The 21,511-nt window shown below is 37.8% G+C and overlaps 1 protein-coding gene across 3 annotated transcripts in view; it reads left to right on the top strand.

Annotated features, from left to right (window-relative positions):
- ACSL6 (acyl-CoA synthetase long chain family member 6) overlaps window positions 1–11,548 on the top strand; it is a 105,179-nt gene extending 93,631 nt beyond the window's left edge. For all 3 annotated transcript variants that reach the window (XM_058171398.1, XM_058171397.1, XM_058171396.1), the window contains exons 17-21: window positions 408–524; window positions 1,279–1,422; window positions 1,934–2,035; window positions 8,656–8,727; window positions 10,789–11,548. In XM_058171398.1, coding sequence (XP_058027381.1) covers window positions 408–524; window positions 1,279–1,422; window positions 1,934–2,035; window positions 8,656–8,727; window positions 10,789–10,929 — 576 coding nt within the window. In that variant the 3' untranslated portion in view covers window positions 10,930–11,548. The remainder of the gene's footprint in view (window positions 1–407; window positions 525–1,278; window positions 1,423–1,933; window positions 2,036–8,655; window positions 8,728–10,788) is intronic.
- Window positions 11,549–21,511: the final 9,963 nt, after the last annotated feature.

Here is a 21,511-nt window from a genome sequence, read left to right as displayed (position 1 = left end):
CGGTGTCAATGCCAGCAGTGTTTAAGTGGTGCTTCAGCTATTTTGGAATTATTATTTATTAAACTTGCATGCCATATTGATTAGCACTTGTTGGATTTCTATTAAACTTTTATTTATAATACCACTACTCTGGAAAATTCAAAAAACTTTTGGCAGCTTACAGGCAATGGTGAATAGGATTGGCAGCATTGGTTTGCTGGAAGCAGTTGGGGATATCAGCCCAAATGAATGCTTGAAGTCCCTTTACAGTCTGTAAATGCTTCTTTATGGGAGATTGCCATATTAGTCTCTTGCCCTAACAGCACATAACCTAATTAGTTCTCATTACAAAAATGTTTCTTTCACATCTAGCAGCTGTTTTGTAAAGAGTAGTACTGTTTACTAAGCAGCATGTTGATCTCTTTCAGATCTGTGTCAAAGGTCCCAATGTTTTCAAGGGCTACTTAAAAGATAAAGAGAGAACAGCTGAAGCCTTGGACAAGGATGGCTGGCTTCATACAGGGGACATTGGAAAGTGGCTGTCTGTATGTACTGAACTGCTAACTTTTTATTACTGCATTCAGAATAAAGTTGAAAAGCGACATCTTCATGGATTTGGGAAATTTTGGAAGTAATAAAGGGATAAATAAGTTGGGCACCAATGTTTATGTATATATATATGTAGAGATGATGAGATACTGTAAGGTAATAAGGAAGTTATCAGAGTTTCTCCGGGGAGATTTGAGTTTAATTTGTTCACCATTTTGGTGGTTCAGGTTGTTGTTATTTGTTAGTTTTATGGTCATTTCTCCATGAACTCAGAGGGGTGGAAAGCACCCTTCATTGTCTCCCCAATTCCAATTTTATGAAGTAGGTTGTGTGACAGAGATTGACCCCAAATGACCAAATCTCTATGGCTGAGGATGGATTAGAACCTAAATCTCCCCAGTCTTCCTGCAAACTTAGCCACTATAACACATTGGCTCTCTTACTGAGGGATCTTCAGAGAAAAGACAGACTAATTGATGTGATTGAATACAATGTAAGATTGTGATCCCAAAACCATTTACTAGATGGAAAGCCTCATTCATAATAGCAGATTAAGAATATAGCATATATTAACATAATCATGTTAAGTAAGTATAGGGTTGTACTCTATGCTGTCAGTTTTCCTAAACCACAGAGATAACTTTAGCTCCTCTTATCATTCCCAAAATGTAAAATAAGTTGAAAACTATTGGCTAATAATTTTTCTTAGATCAATATAATTGGTGGGGTGTTTTTTTTGTTTACTCACAGAATGGGACACTCAAAATCATCGATCGAAAAAAACATATATTTAAATTGGCTCAGGGAGAATACATTGCACCAGAAAAAATTGAAAATATCTACATTCGTAGTGAACCTGTCTCCCAAATATATGTGCATGGGGATAGTTTACAGGTAACTGTTGGCATTTCTGTATTTTAGTCAAGTTTCTCTTCCTGTTTTATAATTTGAAATCTCTATTGTGATTTCCTGTAAAGTTAAGCAAAGGAGATAGCTGTTCTCTTCTGTGGTACACTACTTCCGTATTACAAGTGTGGCATAGTTGTCTCAAGATAATTATTTGTTTTCTTTTCACATATATGAAATATAGGTACATTACTTTATGCCTAGTATAATATGGAGAATGGATATTGCCTGATGGTGCCACAAGTCTTCTGGAATAAGTTCAGTTATTAGAAACTGCTATTTTGCTGATGCAAGAGGCATTTCAGAATAAGTAGCAAGTGGAGGTGTGCAAACATTTTCAAATTTGAAATGACCCATTTCAGTTGTTTTGAGCATGAAGCATCTGTTTTCATTCAATACATCTGCTTTCATTCAATAATGGCTGTTTTAACCATTTGGGGACCATGGGACTAAGCCAAAAAGCGGAGTCACAAATATGGCTTCCAATTTTACCTTGCAGGCCTTTCTGGTAGGGATAGTTGTACCAGATGCTGAAGTCATGCCAGGATGGGCCAAGAAAAGGGGCTTTGATGGAACTTTTACAGAACTTTGCAGCAATGAGGTATGTGCTCTTCTGCTTCTGCTTTCAAGTCCAAATACACAAGTACAATGTTCCTTTAGCAAGGTTATGCAAGTAAGAGGCACAGATGAAAATTTTAGTTGGATCAGAATTTTCCAGAGTACTATGGGGAAGTGGCTCAACAGGCTAATGCAGCCTGTTATTAACACACAGCTGCCTGCAATTACAATTACTGCAGGCTGGAGTCCCACCAGGCCCAAGGTTGACTCAGCCTTCCATCCTTTATAAGATAGGTAAAATGAGGACCCAGATTGTTGGGGGGGCAATACATGATGTAAGAAGGGCCATATGTATGCAGTTGTACATGTCAAATGTTTGGAACACCATTCATGCTCTATGAGTTAATGTCTGATGTGATAATAGTGGTACAACTTAAAATATTTCATATAAACCATTTATTTGTGTAGGAGGCCACCTAACTGCAGAATGACAATAGATAACTATCAAAACCAAAAATCAGTAGAGATAGAATCTGGAATTTTCAGTCAATATCCCATATTGAAAGCAAACAACAGAGCTCCATTCCCAAAGCCTGAGAGAACAATTATATCAGGAAGGAGCATGGAAACTTCATTAGGGTGGGAGCTACTGGATTAATGAATAGGTATCATTCTGGAGGTCAGGTGCTGTAATAAGAGAAGGTATGTTTCCTGGACCTGGTTAGATGCCATGGTTTAATTCCAGGGACCGGTTGTGACCCAGACCCGAGTAGGTAGCAACAAACGCAGTCCTTAAGAAAAATACATTTTATTTGAGCAGTTGGGAATTAGTTCATTCCCAGCGTCGTGTAACTCAAAATAAAACAAAGGCTTCACCAACAAACAAACATTCTTTGGTTATCACAAACCTGAGTTCAGTTTGGATAACTGCCAAGGTCCTTTCTGATAAATGTCCAGAGCAGAGAACAGAGCAAAGCATGCAGCTGCAACGTTGCTTTCTGGCCAATTGAGACACTGGTGCTGGTCTTCTTTTAAACATTATGGGAGGGGCCAATCATCTCTTGGCTGTTGTGTCTGCGCCCCCCGAGCCGGCCCTCCTGCCAGAAAGTGACTTGAAGCTGGGCCTGCTGCCAGAAAGTGACTTGGAAAGTGAGGGGGAAGGGCCGTCAGGATTTACCTTGGGAGCACCGGCTTCCCTGGCTCAGCTCCAGGAGCCAGAAGCAGGCCAGGTGGAAGAGATAATGAGGCTTCCGTCCCCTGACTCCCCCCCCCCTCAGGCCACACCTTCAGACCCAGCTGACGGCAATCTGACTTGATTGGACCCTAGGTTTCGTAGGCAGGAGAGGAGGGAACAACAGAAGCAGGGGTGGGACAGGCCTAGGAAGTGCTGAGTCATGGAGCCATACCCCACAGGATATAAAAGGCAGCAAGAGCTGCTGTGTCTCTTTGTAACAGGCAAATCCACTGATTGACTAAGAGCTGAAGTTTGTTCCTGGGTGACTCACCAGCGTCGTGGAAGATAACGAAGGCTCTTGGCAGACGCTGGCTATTCTGCTGCCAGAGCTGATAGTGCCGGCTAATTAAGCCATCACTTGGACGGAGGCGAAGGAGAACAGAACATTGGCCCTACTCCCGAGGTGACCTCTCTGCTTGAGCTGCTCATCTCATGTGAACATTAGGAACAGGCTCATCATAGTCTGATTTCGTCAACAGCTCCGCAGGCTATTGACGGATCACGAGAAGGATCTGAAATGTAACCAAGTCTGCTCTGGATTCTTGAATTAGAATTCTGTGGTAAAATGTAGGTGGTTTCATCGAATTCCATTTGAAGAAAGATTATGTATCTATGGTACACCTGCTGTTTAAGACATTGCACATATCTTTGATTGCAAACTATATTCTGCAGAAAGGAGAATTTATTTAGATTCTTATTTAAAAACTAAAAAAATAATTGGGACACTCAGGAGAAACTGTCTTACTCTTTGCAGGAAATGAACCTGCGTCACTAGTAAGACTGTACTCTTGATGATGATGTTATCATTCAACCATGTCTGACTCTTAGCGATTCTGTGGGTCAGGTCTCTCCACATCTTCTGATTTTGCACTGCTTCTTGAGTTTCTCTATGCCCTGGCTGGTGTCAGCTTTGATGGTGTCCAGCCATTGTGTTATTTGGACTGGTTTCCTTTTACTGCTAATTCATCCTAACATATAGTAGTGGCCAAAATTGTGGAAACATTTTGGGAAAAGTGTATTTTTGAGGTTTGATGGCTGATAACCACTATTTTCTTTTTGGAGTTGTGCCATAAAATTATATATCAGTGGAAAGATAATTTAATCAAGAATGTAATGCAACAAAGTTTGTTCAATTATCTGTATTCTATAAAAAGATATAGCCAAATAACCAGAAATGGGAACCACAACTTGCTTAGGTTGATATCAGGTAGCTTTCCTTCATCTGATTGAAGCCAATGAGCACGAGTGTTTAGAGAGCCAATCAGGTGTCATCTTGTTTTGGCAATGAGCCAATCAGATCACAGTAGGATTTAGTTATTTATTTCATGTATTGAAGCTGAGAGGAGGACATTTGTCAGTGTGTTATGTGATCACTATCAAGTTGGTTGATTTTTTTTTTTTCATTTAGTGAGCTTGTAAAACGTAATAAAATTAAAGTAATGATGCAAAGAGTTAACTGGTTGCCCAGAAAGCGATGTAAAATAGTATTATTAAGTGAACAAGGCTACAGTTATAAAGAAATTAGAAGGAAAATTGTGGAAACTTAACCAAAGGTGGCATTTCTAAGTTTTTGAAGAGGTACAAGGAGACTCAATCACTACAAAACCACACTGGTAAAGGCAGGAAAAGGTGCACAACAGCAAGTGATGATAGAGGAATTAAGAGACTGTGCCTATGTGACAGAAGAAAATCATGTGGGTGTATACAAGATGAAATGGCGCAATGCAATGTGAAGTTGAGTGCAAGGACTGTTTGGCACAGACTGCAGAAATTTGGCCTAAAATCTAGAATTCCATGAAAAAAGCCACTTTTATCTCTCAAACAAAGGTTGAAAAGCATTACATTCTTGATTAAATTATCTTTCCATTGATATATAATTTTATGGTACTACTCCCCCCCCCAAAAAAAGTGGTGTTATTAGCCATCAAACCTCAAAAATACACTTTTTCCAAATTTTGGCCACTACTGTAATTGCTTTCTCCTGTGAATTCCCTTGCATAGCCAAAATAACTGAGACACATGCCTGGTGTTATGTGCTCTAGTACTTGGTTGTTGGTCACCTTTGCTGTCCAAGGACTCTATATCAAAGGCTATTTCAGAGAGGACAGACTATTTAAGACAGATTGGGGTTAAATATAGGGGTGACAAATTATTGTAAATAGGTTCTGCTGTTATTTTTGTATCTGTATTTGTATTGGTTTTATACTTTTCGTATGGTCAGATGACTAAATCAATAAAGATTCTATTCTATTCCACCCCATCCCACTCTGCCCCATCTGTTAGTGTAGGCATAGATCAGAGGTCAAATTCAGTATAAGGCAACTTCTTTCATTCTTAAATGCCAGGCACAAAATGGCAAAAGCCAGATGAGGCCAGTATCATAGTATCAGGGATCTTTAAAAAAAAAATTGGAGAAAGTTAGAAAAATTCAAACATTTCTGACTGATCATTTGAATTTGGGATGGGGTAATGAGAAAGCGATGCATAGTTAAGAATGCTCAAGAAGTATGGATTACAGGCAGCTTTTTAAAAAAAATTATTAAAGTTGTTAATTTTTAATAATGAAAGTAATGTAATTTTTAGAGAAGGAATAAAAGAAATTAGAAAACGAATACAGAAGAAAAAAGAGAAGAAAAAAAGAAGCAATTTCCAATTTAATAGCAGTTATAAATGCCTTTACTGTATATTTTATTGCCTTAAGATTACATCATAATTTCCTTCTTTCCATAATCTAGCCTTTCTAACAGTCAGACCCAGAAATCATAAGTTTTTTTTTCTGCAGCAAAAATTCCATAAGGGGTTTCCAGTCACTAATAAATGAGATCATTGTCCTTTCCCTAATGAGACAAATCATTCTTGCCATCTCTGCTAGTTCTATTAGCTTTACCAACTATCCCTCCATTGTGGGTATTTCAGAATATTTCCATTTTTGTGCATATAATAATCTTCCAGCAGTTATCATATAACAAATCATGTTCCATAGCTCTTTTTTTAAAAGAAAACAATACTTAAAACTTAGGTCAGTTAGGGATCTTGCCTTTACTAAATGCCTAGTGGAGGAATTGCATTATACATTTAAACTGGCATAACCTTGGCAAATTACTGTTTTCCTTGCAGTGGAAGGTAACCCATCATGTGCGCATTGGCCCATGAATTCTTTCAAGCTTGAAAAATTCAGTTCTGTTGCCCAAATAACAGTTTGTGTGATATGCAGGCATGTACATGCATACATGCATGCTTGAAAAATAAAGATAAAGAGGTCTTTTTGGACATTGTGTACAGGGCTTTCTTCAGGTTTTGGGACATTTCTTTTTATTGAGCAAGGAGGTGCAACCTTCAGTTAAATCAATTAAAGGCTTCAGCAGATAATGGGTGAATGAAGCCAGAATTAAGAATTGGGAGAAAGAGACGACTTCCGGTGTCCAGTGGCAACGGTCGTCTGGAGGCTTCTCCTGCCTCCAGTGCCCGAATCCGGCCGCCGCCGAGGCCCCCAGGGGCCAGGTGTTCCGAAAAGGACACCTGCCGCACGGACGGCTCGCCAGGGGTCTCCCAGCCGACATACAGGACTGGGGGGACCGATGCTGGCGCGTCCTAGGCTCGGCGGGGTTTGGAGGCCACAGGCCACGGCCATTACTTTGGTCGTCGCCTGGGCCGCTGTGCCCGGTGACACCGGGGCTTTGGATTTATAACTGCAGCAGCCTGGTGGTGAACAGGGAACGGAGAAGAATTGAGGAATGGAGAAGGGAAGGGGATATCGGTAAACGCGAGTGGAGTGCCCGGAGTGCGGGGGTTTTCTCCCGCGGCTGGAAGGAGCACGAGTCATTCTGGAGAGAGGAGAACTTAAAATAAGAAGATTACCGGTTTTGTGGAGCTCTGGAGAGAAGAGGTGATGGAGAAATTTAGGAGGGAGGGTTTGAGGCCCCCCCTCCCTCTGGGGAACAGTGGTGGCGTCCAGCTTCCGCCTTCACTATGAGAATCTTGATGACATCACTTCCCTTCGGCTTCCTGGTTGACTAACTGTACTCTGGACTCGTTGCTCCTGTGAGTGCCCCCTGGTGGATCCGGAGGAAATTACAAGGATACTGTGCTTGCCTGAGGATTTTGAAATTTTTTTTTTAAATGGCAAAAGGTCAGAGACCAACTGCTGGAGAGATGGAGAGAATTCTGGAAAAGTTATCCAATATGGACAAGAAACTGGATGATTTGCAAAGAGGCCAAACGGAAATAAGAGCAGAAATTGTGACTATCCAAAAGGATTTAAAGGATACTCAACAAGTCTCAGCAGAAAACAAGCAGAAAGTGGAAGGTCTGGAGGGTGAGATGCGGGCAGTGCAGAAAAGAGAGGAGACGACAGGCAATGCTGTGCTTGGACTACAGATGGATAAAATGTCTTATTTCCTTAGGTTTCAAAATTTGGAAGAAGTGGACCAAGAAGATTTGAGAGATGTTGTGACTAAATTGTTGGGAGAATTTCTTGGGAGAGGTGTTGACTTTATGAATTGGGATGTGGATCGAGTTTATAGAGTTAATTCACAATATGCACGCACGCATGCAGTTCCCAGAGAGGTTCATGTCAAATTTGTGAGAAGAGAGACGAGATGAAATTCTTAGAAAACATAGGAGTGGGGCACTGACTTATAGGGGCAGGGAGATAGCCATTCTGAGGCAGATTCCCAGACAGGTACGTGAAATGAGAAAGAAATATTACTTTTTGTCAAGCAAATTGTACCAGAAGGGAGTAGGCTTCAGATGGCTGATGCCAGAGGGATTGATGATTTTCCGGGAGGGCATTACGAAAAAATTAGTACAATTGGAGGCTACGGCCCACGTGGAGGAACACAAAGCCCTCCTGGAATTAGATGACCCAGGAATTGAAGAAGGGAGGTTATAGACCATGGGGCGGAGGCGGCTGCCGCTGTTATGCCCTGAGTTGGGTCAGGCTGAACCCAGAGTTCTGAGATCCAAAACTAGGAAGTGACAAAGATATTTGGTATTGTGTTGGTTTTCCTTATTCTCTTTTGTATGATATTCTGTTTATTCTTGACCCTTCTTTATTGCGTATGTAAGATTTGTAAACTTAGCTACTTCGTGTCACCTGCTTGCCATATGGCTGTTGTATGTGTTTAAAATTTGAGCAAAATTCTTATCTTGCATAAGAAAAATGAAAATTTACCATACCTGATATGTATTTGTATAAACCTTTTTTGACCAATAAAAACTTTTTGAACAAAAAAAAAAAAAGAATTGGGAGAAACGGTGGGGTTTAAACTGGTACATACCTTTTTCATTGTGCCATTCCATGCCTCCTTCACTGCTACCTGTCCCACAAACACGCACATAAAAAGGAGGAAATTATTTGAATATTAATATTCTCTTGTTGCTAAATTGAGCTTCATGGCTATAAATAAGTGTCTTATGTTGTTATTTAGGAACTGAAAAACGCTATAATGGAAGATATGGTGCAATTAGGAAAAGAAAGTGGACTTTATTCATTCGAACAGGTAAATATTGAAAAAACATATATGACTAAAATGAGATGAACTTCTTTTTGAGATATATAGGAGGGGATTTTAGCATGCATTATATAAACCCTCACTGTGCTTTGTGGTTCAGCCATGTATTCACTGACATTTCTATTTTTATTAAAATACCTTTATTTAAATTTATGTAAGAGTAACTTTCAAAAAATCTCTTGTAATAGATAGTACATACCAAAATAAGCTGAAAGCATTCTTTGTGTAACTATACCAAGGCTGTTGTGTCTTGTCCGCTCTCACCGCAGCCGGAGTCTGCTTATCTGCTCCCGAACACGGAGGAATGTATGCCTCCCGGTCCCAGCCCTGGCTCCATGCCCAAGCAGGCTGCAGAGGAGGGAGCATCCCCCGGCCCCAGCCCTGGCTCCATGCCCAGGCAAACGGAGCAGCTAGACCCCTCCCCCTCCTCCACAGCATGTGAGCCTGAGGAAAGTTTACTCCCAACAACAGCTGATTGGAGTGACCCTCGCATCAGAAGATTGGATAGGCGGAGGCAACAGAAGGAAGGGAGGGGCAGGCCTTAATGAGTGCTGAGTCATGGAGCCACACCCCATGGCCTATATAAAGGATCTGCTTTCTGGCAGTCTCTGAGTCAGGCAAAGTCGAACTTATCTTGCTGAAGTCACTTACTGGTCTCCTGCCTGCTCTGAGGACTTTGCTAGGACTTTGGGCAGAGCTGCAGAGGCAAGCCTGATTCGGATTTCCCTGACCCGGCCGTCAACGGAGGAGTGGGACACGACAAAGGCTTCTGGACTTTGAGGGAGTATGAAGCAGGGGTGAAATTCAGCAGGTTCTGACAGGTTCTGGAGAACCGGTAGCGGAAATTTTGAGTAGTTCGGGGAACCGGCAAATGCCACTTTGGCTGGCCCCAGAGTGGGGTGGAAATGGAGATTTTGCAGTATCCTTCCCCTGCCATGCCCACCAAGCCACGCCCACAGAACCGGTAGTAAAAAAAATTGGATTTCACCACTGGTATGAAGCAGAATTCCATGGATAATAGCTTTTATTCACAGGGAAGAATGCAGATTCCTAAATGAAAAGGTACAAATTGGTAGCAGAATAAAGTTAAATTTTAATTTTAAAAAATTTAACTTTTTCCTATTTATTTAGGAAAAACTTGGAAATTGAAGTGAAGCAAATGAACTCAGGTTTAAACTGTCTAAAATGAATGTATATCTCACCCAAAATGAAAGTAACAGTTGGATTCACCTTTTTTTAAAACAAAATAATGGTTAACCACAAACATCTGTCGGTGATTATACAATAAAAATAAAGCATGAACTGCAGGTCAAAAGGGTTTGCTTCATACAAAACCAGAATAAAACAAAAGTATATTCATATTTTATCAATTGTACCAGTGGTGGGATTCAAAATTTTTTACTACCAGTTCTGTGGACGTGGCATGGCTTGGTGGGCGTAGCAGGGGAAGGATACTGTAAAATCTCCATTCCCACCCCAATCCAGGGGAAGGTTACTGCAAAATCCCCATTTCTTCCCGATCAGTTGGGACTCAGGAGGTGGGACAGGGCCAGTCAGAGGTTGTATTTACTGGTTCTCCAAACTACTTAAAATTTCCGCTACCGGTTCTCCAGAACTGGTCAGAACCTTCTGAATACCACCTCTGAATTGGACTCAATGCATTTAATTTTTGTTAGAAAGGTTGTAAGTTATGCTTGTTTTATGTTATGCTGATAAAATCCACAATTTATTGACAAATTTCAGGAAGCAACCAAGTGGAGTTTTCAGATAAGTGTTAAGTTTTGTTTTTTCCTTTTGATCCTTTTATACCTATATAATCGTTGCTTGTATCCTTACGATTTATATTGATACTGATTGGTTCCTGATTGCTTATTTGTACCCTATGACTATCATTAAGTGTTGTACCTTAGAATTCTTGATGATCTTTTCTTTTATGTACACTGAGAGCATATGCACCAAGACAAATTCCTTGTGTGTCCGATCACACTTGACCAATAAAAAATTCAATTCTATTCTATCCTAATTTTATTTCATTTTTTAAAATTTCAGGTTAAAGCAGTTTCCATCCACCCTGAAATGTTCTCAGTACAAAATGGTTTGTTGACACCTACATTAAAAGCCAGGCGACCAGAACTGAGAGAATACTTCAAGAAACAAATAGAAGACCTTTATTCAAGTATCTCCATCTGACAGCACAGAAAGGTTCTTCAGAATAATGTACTCTGTAGCAATATTAGGATAATTTTGAAAATGGGAAGGATGCAGTTGACATGAATAAGCATCTGACTTTCCACATGAGCCTTCTGCTGTCTGAAGACACAGTCACTGAGTAATACCTTGCCATCTAGTTCTAGGTCCTAGAAGATTGCATAGCCCATACTGGACAACCATTAAACTTTTTAAAAGTTCCACTCCTTGAAAGTATTTGACAGGCCTTTCTTTATTAATGCGTGCAAAACTCCCTTAGCAAACAGGAAAGAAATCTGCTTTTTGTGTGACGCTCCTCTAAATCTGGATTCAGCCGTGTGATCTGTAGGATTTCCAGATGTCTCTCTGGATGGGTACTACTAAGAACTCTTTAGAAGCAGGAGGTTCTTGCCCTGGTTCACAGGTATACATCATGCACGCATCTTCTTTTAAAAGTTTGTCCTCCCAAGTACCACTGAGTGCATATGTAACCAAGAATTCCTCATTGCAACTGAGCTCTTAAAATTCCAGGGAGATATCTGACAAAGGCTAGTAGTCTACCTCAAATATTCTTTGATGCTCAAAGCCACAATAAATCTATTAACCTGATACAGAACTGAAAGCTGGAATTGTGTAATTGTTCTTTAAATGGCAGCTGTTATGCTCTGCATACAAAAGTTGAATTTGTTGGGGGTAATCAATTCACACACAGGAATAACTTGTATTTCATATGTATTAAATATGCTGAACCTAGTGCCACATGCTAGATGAATTTAACTTGTGATTGTCACTATAGGGCCTCACACTTTCCAAAATGGGCAAAATTTTTACTGGACACACTTTTGAAAGATGTTGATTACTTTCTATTTTGGCAGCTACCCAACTGAAATTTATAAAAGGAAATCTAGTTTTTGTGAACATGCTATATAACTTTCATTTATGCCTTCTACTCTAAATATTTTTTCCCCAGATATTTGGCAGAAGAATGGGGGAAATGAGTGCCTGTTTTCCCTTTGCATTGCTTTAGATTACACAATCTCACTTACGTAAAGATTGCTGAGATTATTGGGGACCTAATATTTAGCAAATATGGAAGGCTTCAGGATTCCAGCCATTGACAAGCTTTTTCAAGAGTTCTGCAGAAATAATTTTAAATGATATAAAGAGGATGTGTGGTTTCTAAGTCTATCGGTGGGTCTCGAGTAACAGATTTAAGGTATTTTAAAGTAGTCTATCCACTTCCATCTTTGGCTGAATGTACAATACGAAAACTAGAAAACCTTTAGTCCTATATTTGAGACTTCCTTTCTGTGTTCAGCCCGTGAACAATTCACTTAAAATCAGTATCAGAGCTTCAGTGAAGAAATTAACTGTTCTGGAGAAACTATCTAACAAGGAAAAGTTGCTTGACCCATATGCATCTGACATTAATTCTTCTGTGGAAATTGAAAACGTAATACTATTGGGTTTGATTCTACAGACTTGAAAGCAAAATCATTTGCAAACATACTAAATAAGATGTGGCGCTGTAGAACCGTTAATATAATCAGTTTTTAAGGCAAGTTTCATTTTTTATTCTTTTTTATGGTTTATTCTAAGTTCAAAGTGCTAAAGTAATGGTTGAAATTGAGTTAAATTTTGCTGGAATATTCATACCTAAAATTTAGTTGATTTTTTTAATGGGACACAATGAATAAATGGAAAATATAGGCAGGGCATTTATTCATATCTGTTCTATATTAATTTAAGATACTCTTAAAAAGAAATCTGCCCATTTGTTGCAGTAGTCTTGTTGCAAAAAGTACCCTTTTTGTGTTTTTTCCAATCCCTTCCGTTTCTCTTCATTGCCTAACTAAAAGATTTTACTTTGTACTTCAGAATTTGTTGTTCAGCTGTGACCTCTAAACTGATCAATACAGACTGTGAAGATTAATATGGTTTGTACAAATTCCCCAAGTAGGTGTCATAATCATACCAGTTGGGGATTATGAGAGCTGGAGTTTAGCATATAGTATGTTTAAGACAGGCTGGTATAGTTTCTTCAATCTACGCTGAAAAGTGGCTAGTAGTTCCATTAATTTAGATCCAAACCTAAGCTGTAATTTTATAATAGATAAAGGAGAGTCTAATTTTTTGTATATTCATTGCAGGAAGACATAGAAATATATCTGTACCCTTTTTAACTAGATTGCTATGATACCTGGAGATAATTATTTTAATGTTAAATTCCCAAAAACTAATATTTTGAGAAAACTGGCATATGGACTAAGCTCTATATTATTTTGATTACATAAATTCAGCATTGCCAGAAATGTCTGACATGACATGTTTTACTTAGAATTATAAGTACGATCTTCTATATTTATTAAAGGTTTACCGTTATTTAAAAGAGTAGCTAGGAATATGTTGGGTATAATCTATCTGAATAAAATTTTGATTTAAAGAATAAATTAAGCAACATCTTAAAGAATAAATTAAGCAACATCTTAAAATGTTCTTATCAAGAGAAAATTGTTTGATTATGCTTTTTTATGCAAAGTAATACATTTATTTCAGTTGTACATCCTCTCCTCCCCACCAAAAAAGTTACTGGAACCGTTTTAAAGACAATCTTAGAACCTCCTAACAATCTAGCGATTAAACTGTATTCTGTTGCACTCAGGATCACCTTTAAGGAACATATGTTTTTTAAAAAGGGCTGAGCTGTCTGTAACTAATCAAGAAAAAGAACTTGGGCCTAATGGAGAGCTTCATAAAGATTCAAATCACAATTTCTCAGCTGAAAAAAAGCACATTCCATGCTAGGGATCATTAACAGAGGGACTGAAAATAAATCTGGCAATAATGCATACTGTAATACCTTTTCACAAATGCTATGGTTTTATCTGCATCTGAAATACTGTAGATTATGGCTATCCTTTTGGTCTGCTTGGGCCTCACTGAGTGAAAAGAAATTGTTTTGGGCCACATATAAAATATATAATGTAGTTTATTTATATAAATCATGTAATAAAGTTAAAAGGCTGCATTACTAGCAATCTAGGACTGCATGTGGCCCATGGGCTGTGGATTGGGCAGGCCTGCTGTGGGTGGTTCTGCTCACTTTTGATTTTTTTCAAAATGTGATTAAGATCTGATGGAAAAACGTGCAGAAGACAACCAAAATAATCAGGGACTCAAACACTTTCCTTACAAGCAAATATTAAAACATTGGAAAATTTTAGCTTAAGAAGAATGATTGAGGTGTACAAAATCATTTGTGGCAGGGAGAATTGTGTTCTCTCTTTCGTCAAAACACTAAAACTAAGAGTCATCCTTTGAAGTTGATTGGAAGATTTAGAACAGATAAAAAACCAATTCTTCATCTAAACAAATAATTCACCTAAGGCATTTATTACTGTAAGAAACAGACTAAATTGGATTAAATGATTTTAAAGAAGGGTTGGATATATTCATGGAGGACAAATCTATCAAGTGCTATCAATTTTGAAAGCTCAAATGTTCCCTCTCGTCTCAGGGCAGCATGTCTTCAAGGAGGAACAAAAGCAGGAGAGAGATATTTATCTTCTGCTCAAGAGTACCTTAGAAGTACTCAGAAGTATCATCATGTTGAACTAAGATGGGCCTTGGTCTGAACTAGCAGGATATTCTCATAGTTCTATGTTAAGTGAAGGATCAAAAGATAAAAATCCTCTTAGAGTCAAAGCCTATTCCTAGTCACTTCATAAACTTAGGCAAATTGGAACACCGCAGTTTAGGGAGTTATCACTACAGACTACTTTTAGTACAGCATGAAGGACTTTTTGCAGCTGGGGGCTGAATTTTCAATATTTTTTTTCTGGTCAGGATCTGCCAGAAATGACAGTAACATGAAAGTAATGAAGCAAGGCTGTTTTGAGGTATGGGCAACATAGTGTGCAACATAGGTGCATTAGACGAAATCTACAAACTAAACACAAGCTTTAAAGCATGATCTGGAAGTGCTAAGGGTATGCAATCCACAAGCTGTCCGTTTTGTACAGTAAGCGACAATGCTGGTTTATCCTTAGATTTAGAAAATATTGAATTTAGATGCAGTGTACACTTGTGACTGGCATAAGCGCTGCTTGTTTTATTAAAACCCTTGAAGTGGAGCTCAATCCTTGGTGACTAAGGGCCATCTTGGCAACAACAAAATGGTTTGCTATTCCATTGAAGGATTGATTGGGTTTTTTTTTACTTCCCAGGCTAGCCTAGAGCCCTGAAGCTTGTTGGTGTTTGCCCACTCACGTATTAACTAGGTTCAATTCTAACGTTTGAGACCAGCTGAGGTTGACTAGATGTTGCCCCCTGTGGAGGCTGAATGCTGCTTATCAGTGTCTTTATTCACCGTTACATTTAGCTGCATGTAGCCGATCTCATATAAAACCTTTCTACCTGCTGTTGAACTTATCTTAGGTGGACAGCAGGTGCATTGGAGATTCCTAAGTGATTTTGGCTGCTCACCTGGCCCAATTTTAAAACATGGAAATATAGGGAAAAAAATCTAAGGGCCCTAATCAAAATATCTAATTAAATAGCCATATGTTTTTTGAGCCATTGGTGTTCAAAGGAATACATTTGCATTCTGTTAAATACCAGATTTATTTGAATTGCACTATTTGTTATCAACCAGTTTTATTAAGTATGTACAACTAGTATAACATTACAACTGCTGCTGAATCTCTTAGAAAAGTTCTAATTACTCCAGGTTAGAATGCTGGTGCCAACATTAATAATTTGAGTCTAAAATGCTATCAATATACTGTACAATATATCACTAGAAGTAATACTAAGGACAAAGGGACTAAAATTGGGTTCATAGTGATTATGAAATCCTGGTCATCATAAAAGCAGCCATTCTCCCTTCATTGAATCATAGGTGGATGTAACTGTAATAACTTGCAGTTGCATAAATAAATTATGTCTAGTGGATGTTTAAGTGACATACTAGAATAGAGGTGTCAAACTGGCGGCCTGCGGGCTGAATGCGTCAGGCACAGGACTCACCTATCCCAGCTCTACAAAGGGAAAAAACACTGCAAAACATCACATGATGGTAACCTGATGCCGCGAGTTTGACACCCGTGACGAGAAACTTTGTATGAGTGTATTTGTTTTGTGATGTCATCAGTTTGCAATCTTGTTGAGTGAAGAACATGCAGGAATGAATAAGAGATGAGACTGATCTCGCATAAGAAAAATGGGCCATTCCAGTTAAAAAAACTTTGCATAGTTTTTCATTATAAATATACAGTATACTGCTAAAAAAGCCTTTCTCCAAAATATCAATGAGGTTATATAAATAAAATTTAAAGCTTCACTCGGGCCATATAATATTTTGGGGAAAATAAAAAAACCTGAACTGAAACATGAATTTATTTTGTATGAAAGAGAAACAAAAAATCCTTTACAAAGGTTTTTATGGCACATTGCTGGTAAAAATAACAATCCCTTTTAAAAAAAATTAAATTATTAGTGCATATATCAGAAAATACCTTCAGTTTTCTTGAAATGAATTAAATCAACTTGAAAAAAATAATCTTTGGTTTTCAATGTGTGGAAAGCACAAACTAGTGATCTATATGTAAATAAACTTATATGAAATGAATGTAAATTTTAGAAGAACATACTATTTTTGCATGAAATCAAGGAATTTAACAGATGTGCTGATGTCTCATGGAAAATATACAGATGGCTCATATTGCACATTAGTTTGCTTTCTTTACATTCCTCTCACACAGTTTTAATTGAACTTGCATTAAAGGTAGAACTATTGTTGCTTGGTAGAATTTGCCTTAAGGCTACATACATGTCTCTAAATGACAGTATGCCAGCGTGCTGCATGTTCTAACTTCATTTCATATGTCATTCTTTCATTTGAATTTTCTGCAATGTGGATCTGGAACAGTTACCTAGTAGGAACATCATATTTTGCTTGATGCTTTATAATGCAAAATATCCTTTCATTCATAATGTTCCTCAGTATAAACAATACTTTTTTTTTAAAAAATACCTTCAAAGTTACTGGTAACAAAGGTAGAAGGAAGCAAACTTTTTGTCATTTTGGTTGTGTTCAGTACTCGAGCAAGCAAACATGCTGTAAAGCCTAGTTTTAAAAAGTTAACTAATTTTTACTCCGCCCTACTAAGTACTTCATGTGCCATAGGAAATCAGATGAAACAACACTGTCATTCCCCAAACTTCATCTTCTGCAGATATGGTGACACTATGGTTCCCAGAAATCTTCAGCTGTATGTTAACTGGAGAATTCTAGATGTTGAATTCCTAACACATCTAAAGAAGATGAGGCTGCACTAGAGTTATATCAGTCCACACTAGAAAAAGTTGTAGAAAAAGTATAGCTTCTAGATGAATATAACAATTCCTATTAAAAACAAACAGGTAAGCAAATGCATCAAATATCCAAAAATTTTAAAAAATCAATGAATAATACTCAAGTCAATACCGAAGGAGCGGAATTCCTTCCTAATGATTATTTCTGCAAGAGTGAGAAGATTGAACATATTCATTCTATTTTTCCTAATTTGATAGACAGGTTAAGCAAAATAGTAAAGTTGAATAGATTAAAATTAGTTTCTACCAAGAGGAAAGGAGACTTCATTCCTTAAGTAAGCATATTAAGTAATACTTAATATACTTAATACTGCATGAGCATATATCTTGATTCATGCTCATTTCCGCATCACAGTTGCTGAAAAAAACTCCGCTCACCCTTCTAACCTAAAACAAGGTATTCATTCATTCCTGCTGTTACTGTTGAAGAATTTTGCTTAACTATTTTTTCCCCAAATAAATTGCTACATTTTGCTGTTCTATTGAAGGCAAATATAAAATGCAATTTAAAAATAGTTAGGCAACTTCAAAACAGTTGCAAAAGTAGTACTTATTTTGTAAAAGTAGTTAATAATTAAATCAATCAATAATTATTGGAGGACTAGAAGACCTCCAAGGTCCATTCCAATCTCTGTTATTATGTTAAATAAAGAAAAAATCTATCCCTGAATAAATCAGTTAGGAAACCAATCCAAGGAATCGAAGGGATTTGGGATCTAGTAGCTTCAACATTACTTCCAGAATTCTCCATTTCAGTCTCTACTAGCAGAATTGCCACCTGTAAACATGTCACGTTCTTGAACATTTCTACTGTTAGGGTTTTCAGGGCTAATCTTTCGTCTTTCCATGATAGCATCTTTCTATTATGGGTGATGCAGCAGCTCTTCCAATCTGTCCAAAGGAAGCTCAGTTGGATTCCATTTTCTGGATTTGGGATTAGTCTCAACATCCTGAAACCAAATAATGCAACTATTATGCTAGGCAACAACTTCAGGGAATCATAAAAATATTAATGCATTTTTGTTGCATTATATTCAAGTAGAAATTCTATCCCGTTTTACCAGTCTATAGGTCCTACTAAATGCATTCTAGTTTACTTCTGAATAGACACAGCTGTTACATCATTAAAATGTGAAAATAAGACATTAAACAAATAGCAGCTTCAGTGTGTCCAATTTTAAGAGAGAACAAATTTAATGCTGCCTAGAAATGCTGTTTAGAAAAGAGATATTTCAGCACATGTAACTTTTAATCTTGCATGAGGATCCGAATCTACCAAAATGACCTCTTCCTGAGACACTAAACAGCACAACATCCTGCGCTCTTCTGCACTGAGTTATACACCCTGGTTGTAAGCAAGAAAACCAGGAAGAAAAATAATTCATAAGTTGTTTTCCAGTTATTCTTTTTCTATGAGATAACAGCACCTGACCATACTTTTCTATCATTCAACAGGACAACATATCTGCATTGAAATAAACTGCAAGTAAATCAGCCAGTTACTTATATATTATTTATTCTATTTTCAACTAAAAGTGAAGATTTAAAATGTCAATGATCAATTAACATATCTGTAATTAATTATTTTTTGTTTCAATTTTGGGATATCCGCATGTACTATACACTTAAAATGCAAAGGGGAAGATGCAGACTTTTATTTTGTAAAAAAATGTCATTTATCAAATTTGTTAATATTCCTCTTGACTGACAAATAAAATATTTTTTAAAATTCTGTTTTATTCCAATAATCTGTCTATGGACTCAATAATGAATTGTTCAGAAATGAATGCCTATTTTAAAATGTGTGGACTTTCCTGTTTTAAAAAAAGTATCCACAAGTACATTTTGGAAGTGAATTCAGTGAACTCATATTCCAAAATTGAAAATGAAGACAATTTTTGAGCTCCTCCAATAGTTTGACAGTATTACCAACCAAAAAGACAGTATTATAAAAATGTATAGCTTTTTTTCAGATGTCTTTAAAATAACAAAGTTGAAAGAACTGTTCTGCTTATGTTCTCCCTTAGTGTCTGACAATACTGTATTCAGATGACAGAGAATGTTACCTTTTGGTTGCACGTAAGGAGAAATGCTGTAAGGAAAACCCTTAATAATGCAAACGCTAAGGAGCCATATGATCTGTCAGACCTCAGATCTTCAAATTTTAATAAAAAAAACAAACAAACCTGCATTTTTAATTTATTTCTGTTCTTATAGAATGAACTTGGGTTCTATGGTAACTCAGACACTTTGAATTTAAAGCCTTTATTGACATACCGTATATATTTGCAAATAAGCCCATCCATGAAAAAGCCAACCCTCAAATTTTTAACCACAAAAATATCCCACACATTGATAAGACAAGCCTTGGATTTTTTGTAAGGTTTTTTTCAATAAATTCTGAAGTACTTCATTTGTTTTTATATTTTGTATCAATAAATGTTTTATAGAACAGATTCTAGTTTTAAATTTTCCTAATTGGCTTATCCCCTACATCAGGGATGTCAAACTCACGTCATCACAGTGGTGTCATGTGACATATCGGGACTTTTTTCTCCTTTGCTAAACCGTGTGTTGGCATGGCCAGGGATGGGAGTTTGACAGCCCTGCCCTACATGGTGCATTTTTCAACAGCTCCCACATTCATGTGTTGCCCCTCAACACATGAATGCAAATCCTAATTGCAAAACTGGCCAGGCATTAGCTTAAGGAATGGAAATTGTCTTGCCTGACACAGAATGACTCAAGAACTGGTGTAGCCCAGAAGCCCCTTTTTATCCATAAGTCATTATAACATGATATGTGACATACGATAAATATGATATGATATATGATATGATTATATGTATATATATACATATAATATAGTATAATATGGTGCAGAGGCCTAGTTAAGACACTGGGATTGTTGACTGGAAGGTTGGCAGTTTGGGATCTAGAGTACTGCATGATGAGGTGAGTACCCATTCCTGCCCCAGCTTCTGCCAACCTGGTAGTTTGGAACAAAATGCAAATAGATAAGTACCATTTTGGTGAGAAGGTAAAAGCATTTTGTGCACCTTGGCCTATAGTCATGCCAGCCAAGTGATCATGGAAATGTCTTTGGATAATGTTTGGCTCTCTTGGTTCAGTAATGGAGATGACCACCGCCCCCTAGAGTTTGACACAACTGGGCAGGGGAAACCTATAAGAATGTCATATCATACCATCATATAATTTATTTTATTTATTTATTTTGTCACACAGTATATATAAGCATAAGCATGAAATAACTATACAATATATAAGCATATATATAACATAACATAACATAACATCAGAGTTGGAAGGGACCTTGGAGGCCTTCTAGTCCAACCCCCTGCCCAGGCAGGAAACCCTATACCATCTCAGTCAGATGGTTATCCAACATTTTCTTAAAAATTTCCAGTGTTGGAGCATTCACAACTTCTGAAGGCAAGTCGTTCCACTTATTAATTGTTCTAACTGTCAGGAAATTTCTCCTTAGTTCTAAGTTGCTTCTTTCTTTGACCAGTTTCCACCCATTGCTTCTTGTTCTACCCCCAGGTGCTTTGGTGAACAGCCTGACTCCCTCTTCTTTGTGGCAGCCCCTAAGATATTGGAACACAGCTATCATGTCTCCCCTAGTCCTTCTTTTTGTTAAACTAGACATACCCAGTTCCTGCAACCGTTCTTCATATGTTTTATCCTCCAGTCCCTAATCATCTTTGTTGCTCTTCTCTGCACTCTTTCTAGAGTCTCAACATCTTTTTACATCGTGGCGACCAAAACTGGATGCAATATTCCAAGTGTGGCCTTACCAAGGCATTATAAAGTGGTACTAACACTTCACGTGATCTTGATTCTATCCTCTGTTTATGCAGCCCAGAACTGTGTTGGCTTTTTAACAGCTGCTGCACACTGCTGGCTCATATCTAAATGGTTATCCACTAGGACTCCAAGATCCCTCTCACAGGTACTACTATTGAGCAAGGTACCACATATACGGTACTGGTGCATTTTGTTTTTGGCCTAAATGTAGAACCTTACTTTTTCACTGTTGAATTTCATTTTGTTAGATAGCGCCCAATGTTCAAGTCTGTCAAGATCTTTCTGTAACTTGAGCCTATCTTCTGGAGTGTTGGCTATTCCTGCCAGCTTGGTGTCATCTGCAAATTTGATGAGTTCCCCATCTATCCCTCGTCCAAGTCAT

This window comes from Ahaetulla prasina, chromosome 2 (genome assembly GCF_028640845.1).
Source record: "Ahaetulla prasina isolate Xishuangbanna chromosome 2, ASM2864084v1, whole genome shotgun sequence".
Taxonomy (NCBI): Eukaryota; Metazoa; Chordata; class Lepidosauria; order Squamata; family Colubridae; genus Ahaetulla; species Ahaetulla prasina.
Note: the sequence above shows the minus strand (reverse complement) of the source record. Positions and strands in the feature narration are given on the sequence as shown.